Source organism: Eupeodes corollae, chromosome 1 (assembly GCF_945859685.1).
Source record: "Eupeodes corollae chromosome 1, idEupCoro1.1, whole genome shotgun sequence".
NCBI classification, from domain to species: domain Eukaryota; kingdom Metazoa; phylum Arthropoda; class Insecta; order Diptera; family Syrphidae; genus Eupeodes; species Eupeodes corollae.
In genome coordinates, this window is record NC_079147.1 from 182,721,324 (window position 1) to 182,743,258 (window position 21,935).

At 33.3% G+C, this 21,935-nt stretch overlaps 3 protein-coding genes across 3 annotated transcripts; 2 read left to right on the forward strand and 1 right to left on the reverse strand.

Moving 5' to 3' along the window:
- Positions 1-1,741: 1,741 nt before the first annotated feature.
- On the reverse strand, positions 1,742-3,166 carry LOC129938683 (enoyl-CoA delta isomerase 1, mitochondrial). The gene is made up of 4 exons (XM_056046369.1): positions 3,059-3,166; positions 2,580-2,826; positions 2,367-2,513; positions 1,742-2,310 (listed from the first exon to the last, which is right to left on the reverse strand). Exons 2-4 carry the CDS (start codon positions 2,817-2,819, stop codon positions 1,846-1,848), a joined length of 852 nt encoding a protein of 283 aa, XP_055902344.1. The 5' UTR covers positions 2,820-2,826; positions 3,059-3,166; the 3' UTR covers positions 1,742-1,845.
- Positions 3,167-5,012: 1,846 nt separating this feature from the next.
- On the forward strand, positions 5,013-6,017 carry LOC129938612 (translocon-associated protein subunit gamma). The gene is made up of 2 exons (XM_056046275.1): positions 5,013-5,340; positions 5,407-6,017. Exons 1-2 carry the CDS (start codon positions 5,193-5,195, stop codon positions 5,835-5,837), a joined length of 579 nt encoding a protein of 192 aa, XP_055902250.1. The 5' UTR covers positions 5,013-5,192; the 3' UTR covers positions 5,838-6,017.
- A 5,958-nt stretch (positions 6,018-11,975) lies between these two features.
- LOC129942153 (REPTOR-binding partner) lies at positions 11,976-19,081 on the forward strand. Its single transcript, XM_056050966.1, has 4 exons — positions 11,976-12,169; positions 17,411-17,489; positions 17,682-17,803; positions 18,507-19,081. Exons 1-4 carry the CDS (start codon positions 12,125-12,127, stop codon positions 18,597-18,599), a joined length of 339 nt encoding a protein of 112 aa, XP_055906941.1. The 5' UTR covers positions 11,976-12,124; the 3' UTR covers positions 18,600-19,081.
- Positions 19,082-21,935: the final 2,854 nt, after the last annotated feature.

Consider the following 21,935-nt stretch of genomic DNA (forward strand, 5'->3'; position numbering starts at 1 on the left):
TGTATTTCTTACAAGCGTGTTTCTTATAAACATACAATTCAACATTACAATATATGGGAAAGTTCACGGTGCTTTTGATGAAGTTTCTTCTAAGCGAGGTTTTCTTATAAGCGTGTTTCTTATAAGCGATAAATACTATAAATACTATATTGTCGCATTTCTGAGGAACAAGGTTTCTTGGCGTTTTTAAAAGACAATTTTTAACGACAAAACCTTTAATTTCATGAAGTTTTTTATTTCACATAAGTTTTAAAAATGTAAGGAGTACTCACAGATTTATTCAAAAATGTTTGTCACTTACAAATGAGTCGCATAAAAGGATTTAAATAAAGGTACAGATGCGTTTTTCTCCAAATTTTGATTTCCAATAAGAACTAAAATTATTTACCTCACAACTGTTAAGTCCGTTGGGAACCCCTTAAGGGGAATAGGGCCTCTAATACGCCTACCCACCATCGTGTACGGTTTCCGGACAGGTGGTCCCTGAATTGTTGACGTGTCGTGGGATCCTTTAGACTAGCGATGTTGAATTTAGGGACTCGTGTTATTCCGCTGGATCTTCGAACTGTAGCTGTACGCAATCTAAGGGTAGCTATCATTAAGTTATGGGTCGGACAAGTCCCATTTCGGCCCTTGTTCTGTTTCGGACATCCAAGAGAATGCTTCTAAAGCATCGACTAATCGCGAAGTGGTAAATTTCGTCGACACCCAGCTAATTGTGTGGCACAGTTTGTGTTCGAACATAGTGCCACCAATCACAAGGCCATTGCTGTTGCAGAAGTCACATGCCTTAGCCCGTTGTTGTTACTATCAACTTTAGTATTGTGGTCACCCATAAGTGTTGTTGAAGGCGGATCCTAGTTGACTGTAGAAGCATTCTTTCTCTTCATCAGATGTGAGCTCCGTCGGGGCGTAACACTGTATAATGGCGACGGGTCATACTCTACTCTGAAACCTTTAATAAGCCTTTCCTTCTTCCTTATCCATCATGCACCACATAAAATAGAGAATTGGAGGAATCTGGCATTGTGCGAACCTGCACTTCCTGCGTCCAGAAGCATCCTCACATTACAGAAACCAATCTTTGTCCGGGTACAATAGCCAAAAGTCGTCAACGAGTTATCATTAATTATCCGAGGCGTAATTTCAGTTTCCATGGAGTTCAGTTACGAAGAGTGCTAATCTCCGTAACCTTGCAATTTTAGCTAACTTATGTATATAGGGATACACAAATCATTGCCCGGGGGCCACCACGAGGAGGCAAAACAAGATCTTCAACATGACAATAAAGTTGCGTTGCTGACCTAAACCAAGTTTTAGATAATCACCAACTACCCGATCTGCCACGCCGCAGGCACCCCAACACATACTAAAGCGACGTTTAAATTTGAAAGGATCGAGCGAGCGTTTAAAAAATGGCTTGTACAGGCAAAAATACAAAGTTAAACAGACTAATTTTTCTTGGTGCCAAAATTTAAACAACCTACGATTGTCAGAGAGAGTGAAGGACTATTGTAATACATTTGTACGACAAGCATCTCCTTGTACAGAAGTAATAACAAATAAATTGTAACGTTTTAAAAACCCGAAACTTTGTACATGAATCTTGTTCCATGATAGATACACAACCGTGTAAAACTTTGCAATCGCTATAGTCTTTTTCCATAAGCTCAGACCTTCCTTCTGATATGCATTTTTAACTATTCATTTTTTACACCGACAATAAGAAGAAGCAAAAATGTTCACTTTTCAAGACTCATAGGCATTATGAAGTACTTTATTATTTAAAAAATGCAAATTCTTTTATCTTATAAAACAATCAGATTTTTGATTTTCTTCTTAAATCTAAGCCTTCTTCTTTTTCAATCCTTCCAAATAAAGACCCAGACCCTTCTGCACCATGGGCTGAGTTATAATAAACAAAAATAGTTGTAAATCTTGTTCCTTTGAATTTATCAATCCATCTAAAGCACTCTGTCGCATCTTCTGCTTTGTCATCGCTCTCGCTATTGGATTGCATTTAGCAAATGAAGCAATAAACTGCTCACACTTGACTATGCCCTCTTCTTTTGTTGCAGCTATTTCATCAATTAAGCCAGCTTGAAGTGCTTCGTCGGTTGTGAAGAGTTTACCTTGGGTAAGGGCAATCTCGGCAGTTCTTCGCGGAAGAACATTCAAAAATGCCGACATAAACCATTCGGGAGCTACAATTCCTAGTTTGGTTTCATTCAAACCGATTGTGTAGTTCGGTAGCATGACCCGATATTCGCAACTCGTTGCTAGAAGACAACCACCAGCAGGAGAATGGCCCTGAAATATTGATTCGGTAGTATCATATACGTGAATGGTTATATGATATAACTTACATTGACTAATGCAACACTAGGAACACTGCAACCATAAAGAGTTATCCAAGCATCCTGCAGAGCTGTCCAAAAGGCTTTCACTCTCTCTGGGTCTGGCTTGTACATTTCCATTATGTCCAATCCACCTGAGAAGATTGTTTTCGAGGACTAGGTATAGACGAAATAAAAACAAATCAATTATTGTTGATTCCCTTGAATTTTTCCCCAACTCACCGAAGTCAGAATCAATCCTTTGCTCTTGTTGTTTTCGATTTCTTCAATTGAATTCTTGATGGACGTGAGTAGTTCAAGGTTCAGACCATTGACTGGAGGCCTATTTAGAGTCAAGGTAGCTATGCCAGTCTTATCATTGACTTCAACTGTAGTCAATGATCCTGAAGAAGACATCTGCCTGACTCCTGGCAAGATGCATTTTAGGGTTTTTGCATAGTTCCATGCGATGCTCCTCATCATGATTTTCCTGTCAAATAAAAACAATACATTTTCGATTATGCACCTATCAACAAGTTGAACTTTGATCGGAATCGGAGGTAAAAGAAGATAAAACAGAATTTAGAGGATGGCATTTTAAAGTTTAATATGTTACAGATATGTTGGCAGATATTTCAGAAATAATTACTAAATAGTATAAACGTTTTCGATTTATTTGAATTATTTTGGAAAGCTGTAAATTACTATAATTAGTTTTGTACCTTTTTTCGGCGACTTTTGAACAAAATACACTCAAAAACACACCACTTGAGTTCGAGAAGCGAGACTCTTTTGATTTTGATTTCCACTCAATGTGCAACAAGTCAAAAATGAACGCATTCAGTTTGAATTTATTGTTATATCGTTAAGGCTCTGGGAAACGAACGATGATTTGTTTTGTCAGTTTTGTGTTAAATGAAAATTTCATTTGATTTAAAATAAAACACAAATTAATCAGGAAATTATTATCATATCTTTTTATTATGATAATTATGGTATGGATCAATTATGTATTAAATGGCCACCGAGTCCTCGGCAGACATTCCATACATCACTACTACCTGAGATAACACGCCGATAGAATTTGTCGCTCAAAAGACCTTATGTATAGTTAGCTGTGTGAAAGTAAAAAGTCGTACATTCCTGTTGAAACCACATTATTTTCTAAATCCATATCCTCTAGAGACACTTCAAATACAATAATACAAATCTCTTGTACATAAATAATTTCCAAATTTACTCCTAGAATACAGATTGATGTTGTTTGTAGCACGCTGGGTTAGTTGCATTACACGCATATTGTGTAAATCCAATATCTTCAACATCTCCTTGTAGGTTTTTGAACACGACTCATGGTGGACGAGTTCCGAGTTCAAAGACTTACCTACATTATCTTCTGAAAAAGAAATTTCGTCTGCAATGACGTTGTCACATTCTTCCTTCAAATAAACGTAATCGATATATTTAAGTATAAAAGAAAATAGAAAAGGACCAGTACAATAAAATATTGAACTTACCTCCGTTTTTTAATATTTGTTTTCATATTTGAAAAATAATTATAGAAAATTATGAGAATGTCACAAATTTAAAAATGAAGACGAAGATGCTACCTATGGATCTACATTTATCGAATTTCCTATAACGCAGAAATGAAGTTCGTCTGCATGGTAAAATAAAAAATCATCGAATTTATATACTCCGAGCTATTATTTATATATTCACATCAATTGGAAATCTTAGCATCAACAATTAGATTACAAAAGGTCGAGAAATAAATAATAATTTATAACAACGAAAAAATAGGCGTAATAATATATAACATTAACTGTTTAAAATAACAATTATATAAACATGGTTTGATTAGTTAATTTAAAAAGAACAAAAGTATATTATTTTTCAAAATGCGTCTATTTATATGAAAATTAAAATCAATAAAATATGTTTAAAAAGAACATATGTACATTTTGATTAAAAAAGAAAACTATACGTTTTGAACAGCGAGTTGATTTGCATGTTTACTAATAACCAAAATAAACACTCCTTTACTAATAAGCCTTCTATTTATTATCTACATAAACAAAACAAAAATATTTATTTGAACAAAATTAAGTTTGAAAATCGATCAACTGAATTCTCTTGGAAGAAGTTGCAGAAGCTAAAAGTTTATAAAACAAAACATTCACAAGTTGCCGAATTTGCCGATCTGCTCCTATTCAAATTTTGTTATTTAGCTATCATTTTAAAACTAATAGACATTTTTAAAAACTGAAACACAATGAAATATTGAAGCAACTATTTTCTACTTACTTTCTTATACAATTTTGCCACGAACAATAAACAAATCTTAATTCTTTGAACCTGACAAATATGTTTTGTTCTCGTTTACTGTCAAATTGCACACCGTGGAGTAATATTTAACCGTGTGCTTTAAGTTGTGTTCCCTAACCATACAATTAAACAAGGTCTTAGTCCTGAACCTGCTTATTAAAAACTTTTACTTTTCTGCAATAGCAAAGTTTTGATTCTATTCTGTAATCGGGTTGATAAATCTAAAAATTCAATTCGAAATGTGTTTTAACCCTAACTAAGACCTAGATTTCTCTCCTAGATGTCTCTATTGTCACTTGTCACTTTTGCTCGCTGACAAGCTTACACGTCACGAAAAATATACACACATTTCATTTTTTGTACCTTTCTACCCAACATCTCACTGTCCAGAAATTTTGAAGTCGTGTCGTCGTCGGCAATTCATCTTTTCCTCGCTATAAACCACTGCCATAGGCAACCGTCTCTTCCTCCGTAGACTTTCACTTTGATCATAAAATCTCAAAGAGAAAAACATAAATAAAAGTTAAAATGGTTCAAGCTAAAACACAAAAAGTCGGCTCCTCAGGATTCACCAAGGAAGAGGAACTTCTACTCAACGATTTCAGCCGTAATGTCTCAACAAAATCATCAGCTTTATTCTATGGAAATGCCTTCATCGTTTCGGCCATTCCAATTTGTAAGTATACAACTTGCAATCAAAGTGTGTAGTGTGTAAATTGATGACACGTCAATTTGGTTTCAGGGCTCTTTTGGCGTATTCACAACATGGATCTCCTGTCGAGTGCTATCTTCTTCCTGCTGATGACCGGTGCCAGTACATACCTCATGGCCTTGGCCTACAAAAACATCAAATTCAGCCTGAAGCACAAGATTTCAGTGAAACGTGAAGATGCTGTCACTCGCGAGGTTAACCGTCAATTGGCCGACGACAAGAAGATCACCAAGAAGGAGAAGGACGAGCGCATTTTGTGGAAGAAGAATGAAGTTGCCGACTACGAGGCAACAACCTATGCTATCTTCTACAATAACGCTCTCTACTTGACCATCATCATCTTCATTAGCTTCTTCATTCTGAAGAATTCCTCGCCAGCTGTGAATTACATCTTTTCAGTTGGTTTGGCTAGTGGAGCATTAGCGTTGTTCTCCACCAGCACCCAAACATACACCAACTAAGAGGTGAGGTTGAGTGTGGAGTTTGTTTTTTATATTGATTTTTTGTATATTTTCATTTTTGAAAAAAAGAAAACAAAACGAAAGAAAAGAAAAGATAATAGTTTGTAATTTTAAATAAAACATTACATTTATATTTCTTCTGCGGAGAAGACAAAATAAAAATTAATTAATTTAATACAATTTAATTCGTTTTTAATTGAATTGGAGAAAATTGTAATTTCCTTAGAAACTTGGAAGCTAATTGGATGGATAATTGATTTGTAATGACTTTGTAACTGTTTTCTGATATGAAAACTGGAAAATTGATATTTCACATTCTTATAAGAAAAAACTGATAAATTCCAAATTAACAATAAATACAAATTTCAGATATTTGGTGAGAAAACATCACATCTCTTATTTAACGAAGTGAAGTAGGTATCTGCTTTTTTTAATACTGTTGTGCAGCGTTTAGTACAATCTTTTTATTTCCGTCTAAAAAGCGTCTAAAGCATGTAAACTACTCCCCCAATGACACTATTAAAGGGTAACAGCTCCTCGAGTTTTTGGTATTTACATTGCCGAATTTTTCTCAACGTCACCAAAAACGTTGCCCAATGCTTAGGGTTTTCTCTCTAACGCAAGAAATAGTTTATAAAGCCTTTATTTATGGTAACTCGTTACAATTCTTAAGTTTTGGACAGCGTATTACCCGAGTAATTCGCTTAAATCTTTTTGATAAATAGATAGGCGACCGTAGTCTGACGGAAAAGTTTTTATGTCTTCTTCTTCTTCTTTTTTATTTATTTTTACAGGGTAAGCTGGGGGGTTATTATGAAAAACGAAACTCGTTTAAAATAACGCTTATTCATAATAATAACACTTAGAATTACGTAATATTTTATTTTTGAAGCACAAACATTTTGACGAGCTACAACCCCTTGCAAAGAAATTTTTTGAATCCTTATCCAGTCCCAGTTGATTGCATATTCGCAACTGAGCGTAGTGAAATTTTGGTAATAGGTACTTCTTTGATATCCAGAATACCTCTTTTACGCACACTGAATTCAGATGTAGAAAACAAGTGTTTTATGAGTCCATTCTTTGTTCCAATCTGATAAAGCTCGTTATCTGTTTTATGATTACACCTATAATATTTCGGACGTCACCACCTCTTCGGTCTGGTACGGAAAGCCTTACAGAAGTTCCCATGGAAACAGAAGAAAACTTCTTGAGACTTATAAAATAAAAGTCTAAAAAGCGAAGAAGTATAAAACCTAGGATTTATATACAATTCCGATTGGTGCTTAGGATATGTATAGAATTCCTAGGCAATGTGTATAGAAAAAATTAATTCACAAAATTTCATAAAACTAGCCTAATTATCCATAGCTTACAACTAACTTACTGGTCCCATACGGACACTCTAAGTTAAACTACAACACTTAAAACTAATGCCTTTCGGCCCTAAGATCTATTTTACTTCATTTAAATTTTATTTATTCTTGTAATTATTAGAAAATTTAAAAAAAAAACTAATATCAATATCCTTTTTTATTTTTACTTAAAAACTATTTAAAATAAGGTCCTTAATATTAAACTTAACTAACTTAACTTAAACTAACTATTCTACCTATAAACTACTTAAAACTAGAACAACCACAGCAGCAAATCTAACTATCTAACATTTGTTGTTTTTCATTTTCCTTTTTTTCTTATTCCATGTTTTTTTCTTCTTTTCTTTTGCCATGCCTATTCTACTTTAAAATGAACCCTAAAACTATAAAACAAGTATGTAAGCCGGCCAAGGTTTAAAACCCTATCCCGACTCCCCACTATCAAGTGCCGATTGAAGCCACCAAAACTGGTTCTCCTGCTTCACCCTATCATTTCGGTCCCGTTTGGACACAGCCCTACTGAACCGAAGAAGCTCTGCTCCACCTTGTGCCATGACGTCCCGATTGTACAGGAGTCGCCTATCCACGGTTCGTCGTCTAACGTGGTAGATTAACGGAACTGCCAATCTATCCTGTATCAAACCGCATCTGTCTAGAAAGAGAAAAGTCCAACGCACTAACCATCATCCACGGGTACTGTAAAAAAATCTATAAACACTATTTCAATATTGCGTTTAAAAATGTTCAGTATCTTTTTTTTTCAAAAATTCCTCATTAGTTGAAAGTCTTCACCATCCATACCATACACAAAGCTTAAAACAACGCTGAAAATTTTTTTTTAAAACGGGTTTTAACAAAACAACACAAAAAACTATAAAAACAATTTTTGATCCTATTATGAATTCGTAATCTCAAAATCATAACATCAAGTTTTTGGAAAATATCGAAAAAAAAATATATGTACGAGTTAAAATAAACTTGCTTAAATCGGAGTTTGGATTCGTAATCAGCACTTAAACATAACTCGAAAACGAAGTATTCAAAAACATAAAGGAATTACAAGGTTTTTCAAAATTACAGATAGAAACAAATGTAGACCTGTAAGTCATCTCATATTTAATGAGAAATTACGAGATATTGAAATGATTTAAACTGCATCTTTAAAATAAAGGTTTTTAATTTTTGAAAACATCGTAAAATATTCGTTTAAGAACTCAATTGCGTTTTATCATACCCTCATAAATAGGGTATTATGTAAAACTTTATTGTATTTTTAAAGGGTCTATTCAAAAAATGTGTTATAAGTTTAGTCGAAAATATACATACATAGGTCGCAATGTTTTTCAATTTCAAAAAGAATATTTATATATATATTTTATAGCTATCATTGGTTTTCATCCTTGAAACTAATCATTGGAATTCTGTTGACTGGTTTTTTAAAGCTTTCATTTAAAATGTGTGCCATTTGACACATATTTCCTGATTAATGGGCAGGTTCAGACGACATGAGGAACTTGAAAGTTAGGCGAATTTCTGGTATCTGATTGGCCAGAGAATTACATTCCAATTAAGGCAACTTTAATGGAGAGTTGACTGGAAAGTTAGTCAAGAAAAATTTCCCCAACTATTAATTCAGTTGTTAATGTTTTTTCATTCAACTGAAAGCTGAACTTATTTATTTTCTTTACAACATCATGTTATGCTTTTTGCAAAAGGGTTCCTTGTCAATTTGGAAAAGAAATAACTAATATTTCTTTACAATACAAAATACAAATCTTAATGTACTTGTAGCTTGCCTGAGGAGGACTTTGTAGACAATAATTTGTTTGATACTTTTTGTACTATGAACTTAAAGTAGAGGTTTGTGAAGTAAAGTTCTAAATTTGAAATTCATGACACTTGAAAAACTAACTAGTTGCCTACAGAAAAATTTACGTTCAAAGAATTTTGACTGCAAATGAAGTCCCTTATGTTGTCTGAATGTGCCCATTGGCACTCATTTCCTGAATAAAGCATGTGAGTTACTCATGAACTTCATTTTGGCACCAGGTATAACAAATTTCACACTTTTAATCACTCTTAAATGTCGAAACTAAATAATCAATTATGTACTCCAAAGCACAGTGGTTTCGTTTATAATAAAGGAGGGGTCAAAATAAAATGTTTTATTTCAAACGACAAATAATACAAACCAAAAATAAAATAGCACGTTATTTTAATTTTCTAAGAGCTTTTTTTTGAAATATCCTCTTTGAAACCAAAAAAAAAACACTTTCCCACACTCAAACAAAAAATATTTTTTGAACGCTGATGTATAATTTTTCTTCCTTGAATCCTTATTTTTATTTTGAGATAAAGCGAAAAAATAATTATTTTTATATATTCCGTTATATTTTTCAACTAAGAAATTGAAATTATGTAGATTGTAATCTCTTAGTGAAATTTTTGGGCCCTCAAAAGTAACAACCTATTTATTTAAACGGTGTTGGTCGCAATTCCTAATACTTTTTTGGTATCTCTTTCCCTTAACATTTTAACCTTTTTGTTTTTTGCTTCAGCAGCTTCTTCAGTTAACTGGCATATGGGTAAAATAGCATGTTGGACGATTTGTGCCCCATGAATAAGTACTTATAGGAGAATTGAAATATATAACGAATAATTTGATTCACTCGTATTGTATGAAAACATTAACAATGTACATAAGTACCTTACCTACATACATACATTTATTTTTTAAATAAGTGTAGATTTTGCATACATACCTTTTGAACTGAAGCAGGCTTTGGATACCAAGGATATTCATTAACAATTTCTTTGGCAGTTTCCAAGGAGTACTTTTCAAATGCATCGATGTTGATAGCAAAACAAGAAGCCAACGTTTTCAAATTCACGGCACATCTCTCCAAAAAATTTTTGATTCTAGTAATCTCTGATGAAAGCGAAGGGTTTGCAAAACTTTCGAGCAGTGTTTCCAACATTTGAGTTCCCTCCACCCTGTTTTGGTACATATATCAATAATAAGGCCGGTTTTCTCTCTGAATTCATTTTAAATTCGCTTCTTCTGCCTTTCGAAGAGTGGTTTTTCATCTGGGCCTGTTCGCCATTTTTTGGATTCAGTTCGATACGCAAAATGAATACAAAATTTAAATAAAAAACGTATCCACGCATGTAATGTAGATATGCCGAAATACAAGCTACCAAAGCGATGCAAACTTTTCGATCCACCATGTTGCACAAACACCTTAGTATCGAGAGATGAAACAAAAGTGGGTGACAATTTACTGATTTGATCTTGAATTTACCACTGCTCATCTCTGCGAAACTCTGCTGTTTCCTTTTTCAGCTGGAAACGCACTGGTCTGCAATATCTTGTAGATCCTGGTCGGGGATTCTGCTATTAAACATTTGTTTGTCCTCATTATCCTTCTTGAAAAGTTGAAGGAGGACATATGACGTAATGACCAACATAACTTCAAGCTGGGAACACCACAAGTTTGAGGGGGAAGGGATTTTTAAACCAAGTTGCTATTAGAGCACTTAATTAGCACAAAAAAGCCCTAATTTTCTGCATCGTCAGAATTTCGAAATTCGATTGTCTTCTTTTTGTCCGGGATGTACTTTCTAGAATGCTTTTTTTTAGTCTACCTTGTCGAATTCTACTGGAACATGGATCATTATTTTTGGGCCTGCATCTTCGGTACCATTCAGCCAATCTTCATTCTTAGTTAAAAAATAGCACTCATTTATTTCTTGAAGCCTTGCACAGGCTGTTGATCTTTTTTTTAGATTGTTCCAAGTTATAGATTTCAATAAATTCGTTCACCGTTTCTTTATACTTGGTAGCATCCCCTACCTTCTTCAAGTCACGACAAACATTAAATAAATCACGAAGTTTAATAATTAAACTTGGCTCTAAAATTATATAGAAACGAAATTTCTCTGTTGAAACAAAGCGTAATTTTCGATATTTTAACACATTTTATATATATTATATTATTTAAAACAAATCTATATGCCCGAAAAGGCAATAAAATTACCTAAATAAAAATGTGACTTTTATAAGGGGACAATAGTTATTTCAACTTGAAAATAATAAAAAACTTAAAAAATGATAAGCTTCCACTTGAATAACGGTTTTAACATAAAATTCCAGCTAATTCACACTTAAAATTATCTTAAAATTATATGCATAACTTTTTCACTCAAATCCATTACATAAATTGATAAATTTATTGTTAAAAATTATTTTTAAACCACCAAAAACAGAAAATTCAAACTCTGCCGATATTGAAAAATCACCTAACTTGCACGATTGATCTTAACATAAAGAAATAAAATTTAAAGAAAAAACTAATTTGGGATTAAAATATTCCGTTATTAAAGAACAATAATAATAATTATTATGCCTTTGAATTTTCTACTTTTGGCCTAATAGGTGAACCACCGTGCAATGATAGATATAACTGGCTCATAAATGTATAATTTTTACCTGTTCCCATAAATAGTTGCTATATCATTTTTGTTCACTTTTAAAACGAATTTGGTCTATTGTCTACAAGTCGAGCTACCTTACCATCCTAATAAGAACTCTTTGAACTGTATTACCTACAAACTTCACATTTCTGCTATTCCATTCTACAAAAGCATCTATATGTCTTTCTCCCTTGCACTTACGATATTACTTGTCATTCAACAACCCTTTATTCTTTCACTCAATAGTAAAAATACCAACAAAAGCAAAGCAAAGCATTATCTTTCTTTCATCATCGTCAACACAACATCAAAATCAAACGTTTTTCTGCAAGTGATTCGTAAACATTGAAACTTTTGCCAATAAATATTTTTAATTTTTACTCTCGTAATAAAAAATTTTCCAATTTAATAAACTTAATTAAAAAGTGAATTTTCAAGATGGATTGTGATGATATGATTATGTCCGAAGAACCAAATTTGTCTGTAAGTACATAAATTTAATAATTGAACTTATACCAAAAGAAATCCACATGTGATACTATAGGTACTTTATAAATTTTGTGATGGAATGGTTTTAAATTGTTGATAATATTTTAACTTATTTAAATAAGAAATTATTAAATTGTTTTTCTATCAAAAAACATAAAAAAATCAAAACAATTTGCATTATTTTGTTGATGAAAAATAAATCTTGTTTTCTTTGTTTTCGCTAACTGCGTAGTTAGAAATTGGTTGTAAATAAAAATAAAACAGGCATAGGGGTGTCTTGTCTCAGTCTCGGTGTCTCATTCATTCATGCTGCGGATTCAAGTGGTGGTATGGGATGGAGGATTCCTTCATAGTTCTTGCTATAAGCTTGCTTTGCTTGTTGTTCTTGTTTGTGGCGGTTTTGTATTTCTTATAGGGTGGGTAAAAAAGAGAACACAGCGTCGTAATACGGTTAAATTTTAGTTATCATTTTCAGTTCAATTTTAGTTATTTTTTTTGGGCGACTTTCGATTACCGCAGCACGAATTTCCTTCTGATTTTTTTTGGGGCGACTTTCCATTACCGCAGCACGAATTTCGACTCGCGTTTTTTTTTGATAGATATGTGCAAATAAATAATAACTAGCAATTTTAGAGAGAGGAAACATTGATTTCTATTTTTAATAAATTTTTAAAGTTCACTTTTTTACATACAAAACACTTAAAAATGGTTGATTTTGACATTTCTTCCATGTTTTTTGTTCAGTGTTACCATACTTGTTTTTTTTTTCTTGGTAATTTCTTGTATTTTAGTGCTCAAATGAAAAAGTACATTGCATATACCCAAACTCGCACCCACCCCGAATCCTATAGTGACCCAAGCAGGGGGGCAGCAGGGCCCCCTTACATACCTAGCTGTAAGTACGCCGTTCTATCAATTAAAAAAAAAAACTTGTTTTAGGCTCAAAAAATGCAATACAAAAAAAAGTAGGGTTAAGTCCGAAAAATAAAATATTTTTTTTTATGACTTAAAGTTGTTTCCTTGCCCTAATATTTAAAAAATGTTCTATTGAGACCCCTACCTAACTTTTAAAAAAAAATCAGAAGGAAATTCGTGCTGCGGTAATGGAAAGTTGAGCCGAAAGTCGCCCCTTCTATTTAATATAAGAACCGCCTAATTGCCTGACAATTTCCTAAAATTTAGAGCGAAAATATAGTTCCTTTTATGAAAAAAGAAGAAATAAGTACCTTATATGGAATCCAAAAAATATCTGAAGAAGAAAGATAATGGTCCAGGGACTATTTGCATTATCTTAATAAAAATATAATTACCGTGGCACCCACGACTAAAGGGATATAGAAAATGAGAATTTTGGAAGTCCAATTTCTCTTAGAAAATGTATGAGTAGTATGAAAATTGAACATCAAATTTTAACATAAGGGAATTCATATTTATTTTAAGGAAACAAAACCAAAATTTGTAATACCTGTTCAAAAACAATCAACAAAAAACTGAAACAACTTAAAAATTCCACATCCCACAAAAAATCGGACGTAATTAGTTTTTTGTGACGTATCCTTTTGATTTAATTACCGACTCAAGACGTGGAGACATTGAAGAAACTAGTTTTAAACAAACGTCTGCGGGTATTTTTTTGCCATTATTCTTGAAGACCGTGGACTGTGCAGGTATCTTAAGCATTTAGAGACAAATATGTATAAAAAACCACTGGCTGGGCTGAAAAAACACTTTGTTTTTTTTTATTCGCAATACCTTACAAAAGTTGTTAATTACTTGTCTGAGTATAACTGAACAAAGTTTTCAAATAAAATAATGTTTTCCGTTCGCGCATTGCATTTAAACTTTCAAAAAGTTGTGAAAATTTGCTGTTTTCTTTAATTTAAAAAAAATACAAAATGTACTATTATGAAAACGCCATAGGTCCAAATGATGAGTTTAAGGCATGAAGAAAACAAAAAAACAACAAATTAAATAAATTTGTATTGTTAAACGTTCGCGCAAACCAGTTAAATATTACAATTCTTCACAAAAATGACCGATTTTCCAATTTTTTTTAATTAATACAAAATAAAGTAATTAACCAAAACACAAACAATTTTATTAAATAGTTTGCACTTTAAAGTACGATTTTGTTAAAAAATTAATTCATAATGGACCGTGACAGGAGGGTGGTTCTTATCAAGCCATCTCTTGCGTCTACTCCATACACTTTTTTTGAAGCTTCAGAAACGAGCTTTACACACCGTCCTACTGCTTGTTTGTGACAAGGAAAATCATCAAAATCAGGTGCCAGAGGTGTACCAGAGTGTATCAGTTGTTTAATTTCTTCATCCATGATCCTTTTAAAAGGGGAGGAGGGGAAAGTTTACATGTGTCCCAACAAATCATGTCGGTGTAGTCCGTAGCAACGAAATTTATCCTCGGAGTGTTGAAATTTCGAATTGGCTTTCCCGTCATAAGCAATCGTGCTTTCCAAATTCGGCGCAACCCTAGTTTTCTGATGTATCTACTTTCATCAACTATTATTCCAAGAAGCAAATTATGGGGATGAGCGAAAAATGCGTACATAAAGTCGGAGTACTCGATTAGCCGCAGTCAACCACCTTGAATATGAAAGGGGGCCAGAATCACGGGCCGCCAAATCTTCTGAAATAGTTCCTGTATTGCTCAGGATTTTTCTGTCTATAATAGGAATGGGGAAATCTACGGGCTCAAATTGAACCGGCGCTAGTTTTTCACAGCCAACCAGTTTTTTCCCAATTGGTTCACTGAAAGATTTTGGCCTTTGGTAACTCCATCGTAGTGGTTAAAAATGTGGCGGAACGGTAGCTCATTGAAGTGCAGCAGACAAATAGCCCACTGCACTGGTCTCCCAACAATCAATTCAATCTGATGAATGACACCTTTTTTCTAACCTGTATTAATCACCGTTCCATCACTCCCAATCACATCAAGTTCTTCAAGGGAAATCCCTTGCTTAGCCAAATAGGCAAATAAAGAAGAAGCTGTGTCTTTAGAGAGTAATTAAGTGGAAGAAACATGGCCAGTATAATTTAATCCAGGTTCCTGAATGAGGGAATAGTGGTCATCTTTCTCAGTTTTTCGAAAGCGTTTTGAATTAATTTCTTTTATTACTATTTCATCTTTATTTTCATCAAAGTAAAATTCATGTAAAGCTTCCTCGATCGATTGACGCTGCAAAAAATTCTGTTTTGAGTTTTTCCTCTGCGCATTTTATTTTTATCAATACCTTGGGAAGTGTCTCGTGTCATTAATGATACCGAAATCTTGAAGGACAGATGACGCTATCGCGGCCGTGGCTCGATCAGAGATTCCGAAACGATCACTATATACATGATTTAAGATTGATCCTCATCTGCCTGGTTTTTTATTTTTGATAACTTGGTGCAGCACTGGAGTGTCGTAAAGTCAAGGCCATCATCACTATCAGAATCTTTTTCCACCTTTATAAACTGTACGCTTATAAAACTGGTTTTACATTCTATGATTACTTTAGAATACGACCATATGAACCGCAAAAAAAAACGCAGCTTCGGTGGGGAAGCAAAAAGTTGCAAAAATACCATGTTTTACACGATTTGCGCGGTCAGCTCATATTGAAAAACTACTGATTTCAATTTGTTTTTAGGTTTCTCATACGCCATTCAACATTAGGACCTATTGCGTTTTGATTAGTTATTAAAAAAAAGTCAAAGACGAGCAAATTTTCGCAACTTTGCGAATGAAATGAAAAAAAAAGTCGAGACAATTTCGCAATCACTTGGAAATTAACGTCATGAAAAATGTATGTATGAGTTTTTTGGAAGATCGGGTTAAACTGCACCATGTTTCCAATAAAAATGAACTTAAAGAAGGTGCTGCTGGAAGAGTTTACAAAAATAACTTCCTCATATTGTAAAAATTTCCAAAGATGTTGAAGCCTTCCAAGGACAATAAGGCTCTTCCATCTAAGTATTAAATAGTTGTTTTGGTCAATTTGCTTTTCTTTTTTCTAACAAATTATACAGATATGTACATTTAAATAGACACAGAGACAGTTACAAAGAGTGTTACAAAATTAAAACAACAACAAGCATTACAAGTAGTTTTAACCTTTATCAAACAAAAAGTTAGGCTTTGTTATGCCTAAGTTAAAATTTAAAGACACATTCAAAAACTATGCTTAGGAACCAAAGTTTCCCGGAGTTTTTCCTCGCCTTCAAATTCACATACACATTCATTGGTGTATGTCTATCAAAAAAAAGTTGAGCCAAATTAGGGTTTGAAAAGTAAGAGCAAACATTTAGAATAATTATTCAAAAAAACATCGTTTCACAAAACCTAGTTGCCGAGCTGGTTCGGATTTCTCGTATAACATTGGCCCTTAACTGTTATTCACAAAAAATAATCCAGAGGTAGCCAATTGACATCACCAATAGACTAATAATACATTTTGCGAATTAAGTCCACAAAAAATCGATTGTGACATGGTGCGCCATTCTGCAGAAGCCAAAAGTCGTCATAGCCATCAATTTCAATAAAAAAAAGAATCATAACATAACAATCCCAGCGTCTTTTTCAAAGAGAGCGCCACTACTTACAAAAGATGATTTTCGCCTACAATCTCCATCCGATTCAAGCTATTCTAAAGCTCTAATTTCAAATAATTGTAGAGAGCATACAGCCGGAGCTTCTTTTCAAAAAACGTACTGTTTTGTGCATAGATAGTTTGGTCATTAGCTGACTATTCTTTATCGCTTATCTAATTATCACAGCCACTAAATGCTAAGGCATTCAATATTTATCTTTTTAAAGGCACTCCACAGTCCCCATTTACATGAATAACTTAAATTTACAGAAATTCTATATGTTAAGAACACGAAAGCTTAAACAAAATCGGCTTTGTAGAAAGACATAGGTAATAATTGAGCACTAAAATCTCCTGAAGATTTAAACTAGATTTCAAAGAAACCTCCACAAATCTCGTGTAAAGTAGGAATAATACGAGCTGTAAAATTTTAAACAGCATTTTATTGCCATACTTCAAGTTCCCAAAAAAGAAAAAGTAAGTTTCGTGTCGTGTTTCCAGTGATTATACTCAAAAAACCTAACTATACTATTTCATCCATCATTGTAATCAAACATCATCAAGACTATAGCATAAGAAAAACCAAATATTTTCTCCATAATCTACAAAACAAAACTGATTCAATTCTAAATTTCCCGTTTGTGCAGCGTAAGGAGGGCGGTAAACGTGGACGTAAACCAGGCCGTAAAGCTTCAACTGAAAAAATCGACATCAGAGCTAAACTTGGTAAGAAATTTGTTGATAATGTAAAATAATTTGGTCTATTTCGTAAGCCTTAAGTCTAATGATTGTCTTCTTCTGTTTGTATGTGAACTTGACAGAGTTTAAGACTAAAAACAAAATCACAAAACTTAAGATTAAAGGAATAGACACTATTGTTTGTGTTTTGTTTATATAACTATTTTATTTGTTTTTCAGAACGAAGCAGACAAAGTGCTAGAGAATGTCGTGCTAGAAAAAAGTTACGCTATCAATATCTTGAGGAATTGGTAGCAGATCGTGAGAAAGCAGTTTTGGCATTACGCGCTGAACTAGATAGAGTAAGTTATTATTAAAATCCGTTAAATAAACAATGGGCATGTTCGGAAAATATCAGGGACTTCATTTACAGTCAGCTGCATTCTTTGAACGTACAATTTGACCAAAGAAAAACTAGTTTGTTTTTCAAGTGTCACATATTTGAAACTCGGAACTTTACTTACTCTATTCTGTTTACTATAAAACAATCCTCAAGAAAGTCCATCACAGGTTTTATTTTTTTTTTTTTTTTTTTTTTAAAGCAATATTACTTATTCCTTCTCAGATTTGACAAGGAACCTTTCTACAGAAAACATTAAACGGTATTGTGCAGAAAATAAACAAAGTACACAGCAATAAAGTTTAGCTTCCTGTTAAATGAAATCAAATGATCAGCTGCCATTTGATATTAGTGCCAAAGTTCTGGAGGTTTTTCCATTTTTTGGCAGCTGGCCAATTAGATACTAGAAACTTGCCTTACCTTCAAGTCATTTACGTCGCCTGTACGTGCCCATTGTTTGAACAGAACATGAGGTTATGACAGTATTGGAATGTTAAACGAACCAACAATCTCTGTTTTGCATTCCGCTGTCAAGTAATTTCGAATTGAAGCATACAAAGTATTTCTTTGAAATTCTTATTTTTGCCAATACAAATTTAGATATTTTTTTTTTATTAAAAAATCTTTTTGTACGTTTTTAATATGTAGTTTTCATTGTTTTCCAGTATAAGTTATGGAGCGCAGAATTGAATGAAGGCCGATTACCGGACGGATTCCAAGGACTTCTCGAAGAAATGGGTGTGCTTAAACAGGAATGAATAAATTAAGCCATGATACTTTTATCATTACAACTTTTTTGTCCTATTTTAATTTCTTAAATTTATTTTGTTGTACGGTTATTTTATTTTGTTTGCTATTAATAATATAATTTATTTCAATTTTATTATAATATTATATTAGTTGATTATTTTTTATGAATTACATTTTTTTTTTAAATATTATGCATGCATAAAAATGCCAAATACAAATACGGGTAAAATGTTTAATTAAAAAAAGAAACTAAATGATTATATTTATTTAGTTTGTTATAAGAAAAATAAAAATAATAATGTTTGTTTTTAGTATGTAAGTGAGTACCTACATAAATGTAATAATGAGTACAAAGAATCTATTGTAAAGAATACATTTATGTGTAATGAAGAAAATGAAAATGTTAAAAGATGTATATTTTAACAAAACTAAAAACAAGTGTACCTATATTTTGTATGAAAATGTAATAAATATATAGTTTTTAACGTGATTGCTTTTAAAATGTTTTTTGTTTATTTTCCTTCGAAGTGATATAAAGTTCGTGTAATTGCGAATAAGTCGGTTAATAATAAACATAAGGAACTTATTTCTTTGTAAATATTATTTAGGCATGTATATAAAAATATGAATATGGTGTTGTTAATAATATTTATATCCACTCGGCTTTTGTTATAAAAAATAACTCGTGTTTGACAATGGTTTTAGTGCGAAGGACTGTGATGCCAGAAGCAGTGACCAAATTAGCCGTGGTTCTCTCCATTCTTGACATTTTTCGCACACGAGAATTGTTAAGGGTTTTAAGTCACTATGTTCTTATTTATTAATTGCAATTTTCATGGACATTAAATGAAGCCGAAAGGGCCAAAATAAAGGCTTATAGTGAGTGTGGTCAATCAATCCAACAAATTTCAAAAAAAAAATTAACCGCAGCTGCAAAGTTATTTCCTCATTCTTACGAAATGAGCATAGCTACGACTCTGCAGCCAAGATTAAAAAAAAAAAGGTGTACAAATGGGCGGACTGTTCAAGGAATTATTTCCAATGCAAACCATTTAAAGCGTCTTAAAATTAAAAGAATTAACATCTCTTAACCCACTTCGAAAGACGCAACGTCTTGATTTCTGCAGAGCTCCATATGTCCTGGACGAAGGAGTGGCAGTCTTTTCAGACGTGAACAAATTTGGTGTCGTGGTATGGGGAGCTTTAACGTATGAATGCCACAGCATACAATTGTGTGTTTGTACACCACGGCGGCGGCGTTAACTTCAATTAAGTATAAGGTCGTAAAGTATTGGATTGTGCTCCAAAAAGTAACCTTACTGATATGGCCCCTATACTCACCCAAAAATTGCAACAATATTGTAAAAAAAAAATATTTTAAAATATTCGGGTCCACATTATGTCTAAACGGGTGCAAACGGCTTTTGATTATTTTATATTAGATGTTATTGTTCAACATAATTTAATTAGCTCATATGTCAATTTCTGCTGATGTCCTCCCATTCTTTAATTTAATAAATACTATGTACGTAAAACTAGAATAAAGCGCACAATTTAACAATTTAATATGTTTTAATGCTTATGTAAATTTTACACTTGATACTGTCAGCGTCCACAACATTTTTCAGTATATGCAAATTGGTATAATGTTTCTGCTTGACTTTTCAAAGGTGTTTAGTAGCATAGACCACTATATCCTTTTGTCCAAGTTAAGCAATTAATTCAATTTTTCAAGGACGGCCATTCAATTTTTTCAGAGCTATTTATTAAATAGAAGTCAATCAATAAAACTGACATCGAAACACCCAGTCCCTATAATATGAACAGCGGAGTTCCTCAGGGTTCAGTTCTTGGAGCTCTGTTGTTCTCTATGTTCTTCAATGACTTGCTCAACATTCTTTTTTATTATCAACAACTTTTGTGACCAAAGCAGTTTGGGTTGCTGTTTTAACCATATAAATAATGACTTAGTTAATATTCAGAAATATGCCGTTTCAAATAAACTGCTTCTTAATCCTTCAAAAACAGTGAACATGCTTTGTGCTCGAAGGCAAATTAATAATGAAGTAATTTCTATGACAATTTTAAATGAACAAAGTGTTGACAAATATACAGCTCCTATGTATGACTTTTGTCCATATTTATAGTGATCTGAAATTTGCTCCAAAACCGGAAAATCTAAAAGTTAGTTCTTTGGAAGAAGTGAAACATTGCTAAACATCCTACACCCCCAAGATCGAGGGAAACTAGAACTTAGAAATTGGCCGTATGAGTTTTAATATTAAATTTAAAAGGGTTAAATGAACTAACAAGAAGAAATACATTTTCTTGGGTTGTCATTTTTATTTGTTATGTATTTGTATACAAAATCCATATTTGGAAACAGAAATCTTTTAATACCAACCGTTCCTACAACACTATGATTTTTCCTTCATTTAAATTACCACCACGTGAATTGTTACTTACTAAGGTCCTCAGACCTGTTAAGTCCGTTTGGAACCCCTTAAAAGGCATATGGCCTCTACTACGCCTACGCGCCATCATGTACGGTTTCTGGAGATGTGTTTCCCTTCAACTTTTGCCTAGTGACGCTGATTCCGCCTTGACTGTACTGCGCCATGTGCTTCTCGGTTGTCCAGATCTTTTTTCTTCTGGTGAGAGCAGGATCCACTGCATTTCTTGGCCTGTAATGCAGTCGTTAACTTTTCGAAGCGTATGTCCAATACATTGCCACTTACGTCTTCGTATTATAGATTCTATATGTTCCTGACCTGTCCTATGAAGGACCTCATTTGATCTAAGGTTTGACCAGAAAATACTGAACGCTGCTTTTGCTTTGCCGATGCGGCAGATGACGTCTTTTTCGATTCCACCTTGGATGGAAACGATACTTCCAAGGTATTGAAAGCTCTCCACTTTTTCCACCGGTTGCGAGAAAATATTTATCTGAGAGGATGGTCGGGTTAAGAGGCTGATCATTTTTGTTTTTCCGAAATTAATTTTCAGCCCCACAACTTCTGCTTCTCTTTCCACACTTGTTATCATTTGATGGAGATCCATGATCCTGTGAGAGAGTAAGCAAACATCGTCCGCATCCGCAGGGTGTTGATATGATCACTACAGGAGGATCGAATACGAATTGTTGCAAGCATCAATTCTCACCATCCGAACCATAACTTGACTATTGGTGGTTTTTAAGTGCTCAAGAGTTAAAGGTTTATCTGCATAAACACGGTCTTTCGCGCATCCCGCAAAAAAAAAGTCCGAGTGATGTCATATCACATGATCTTGATGGCCAGTTGATATCGCAACGACGTGAAATAACACGACCAGGAAATGTCTAT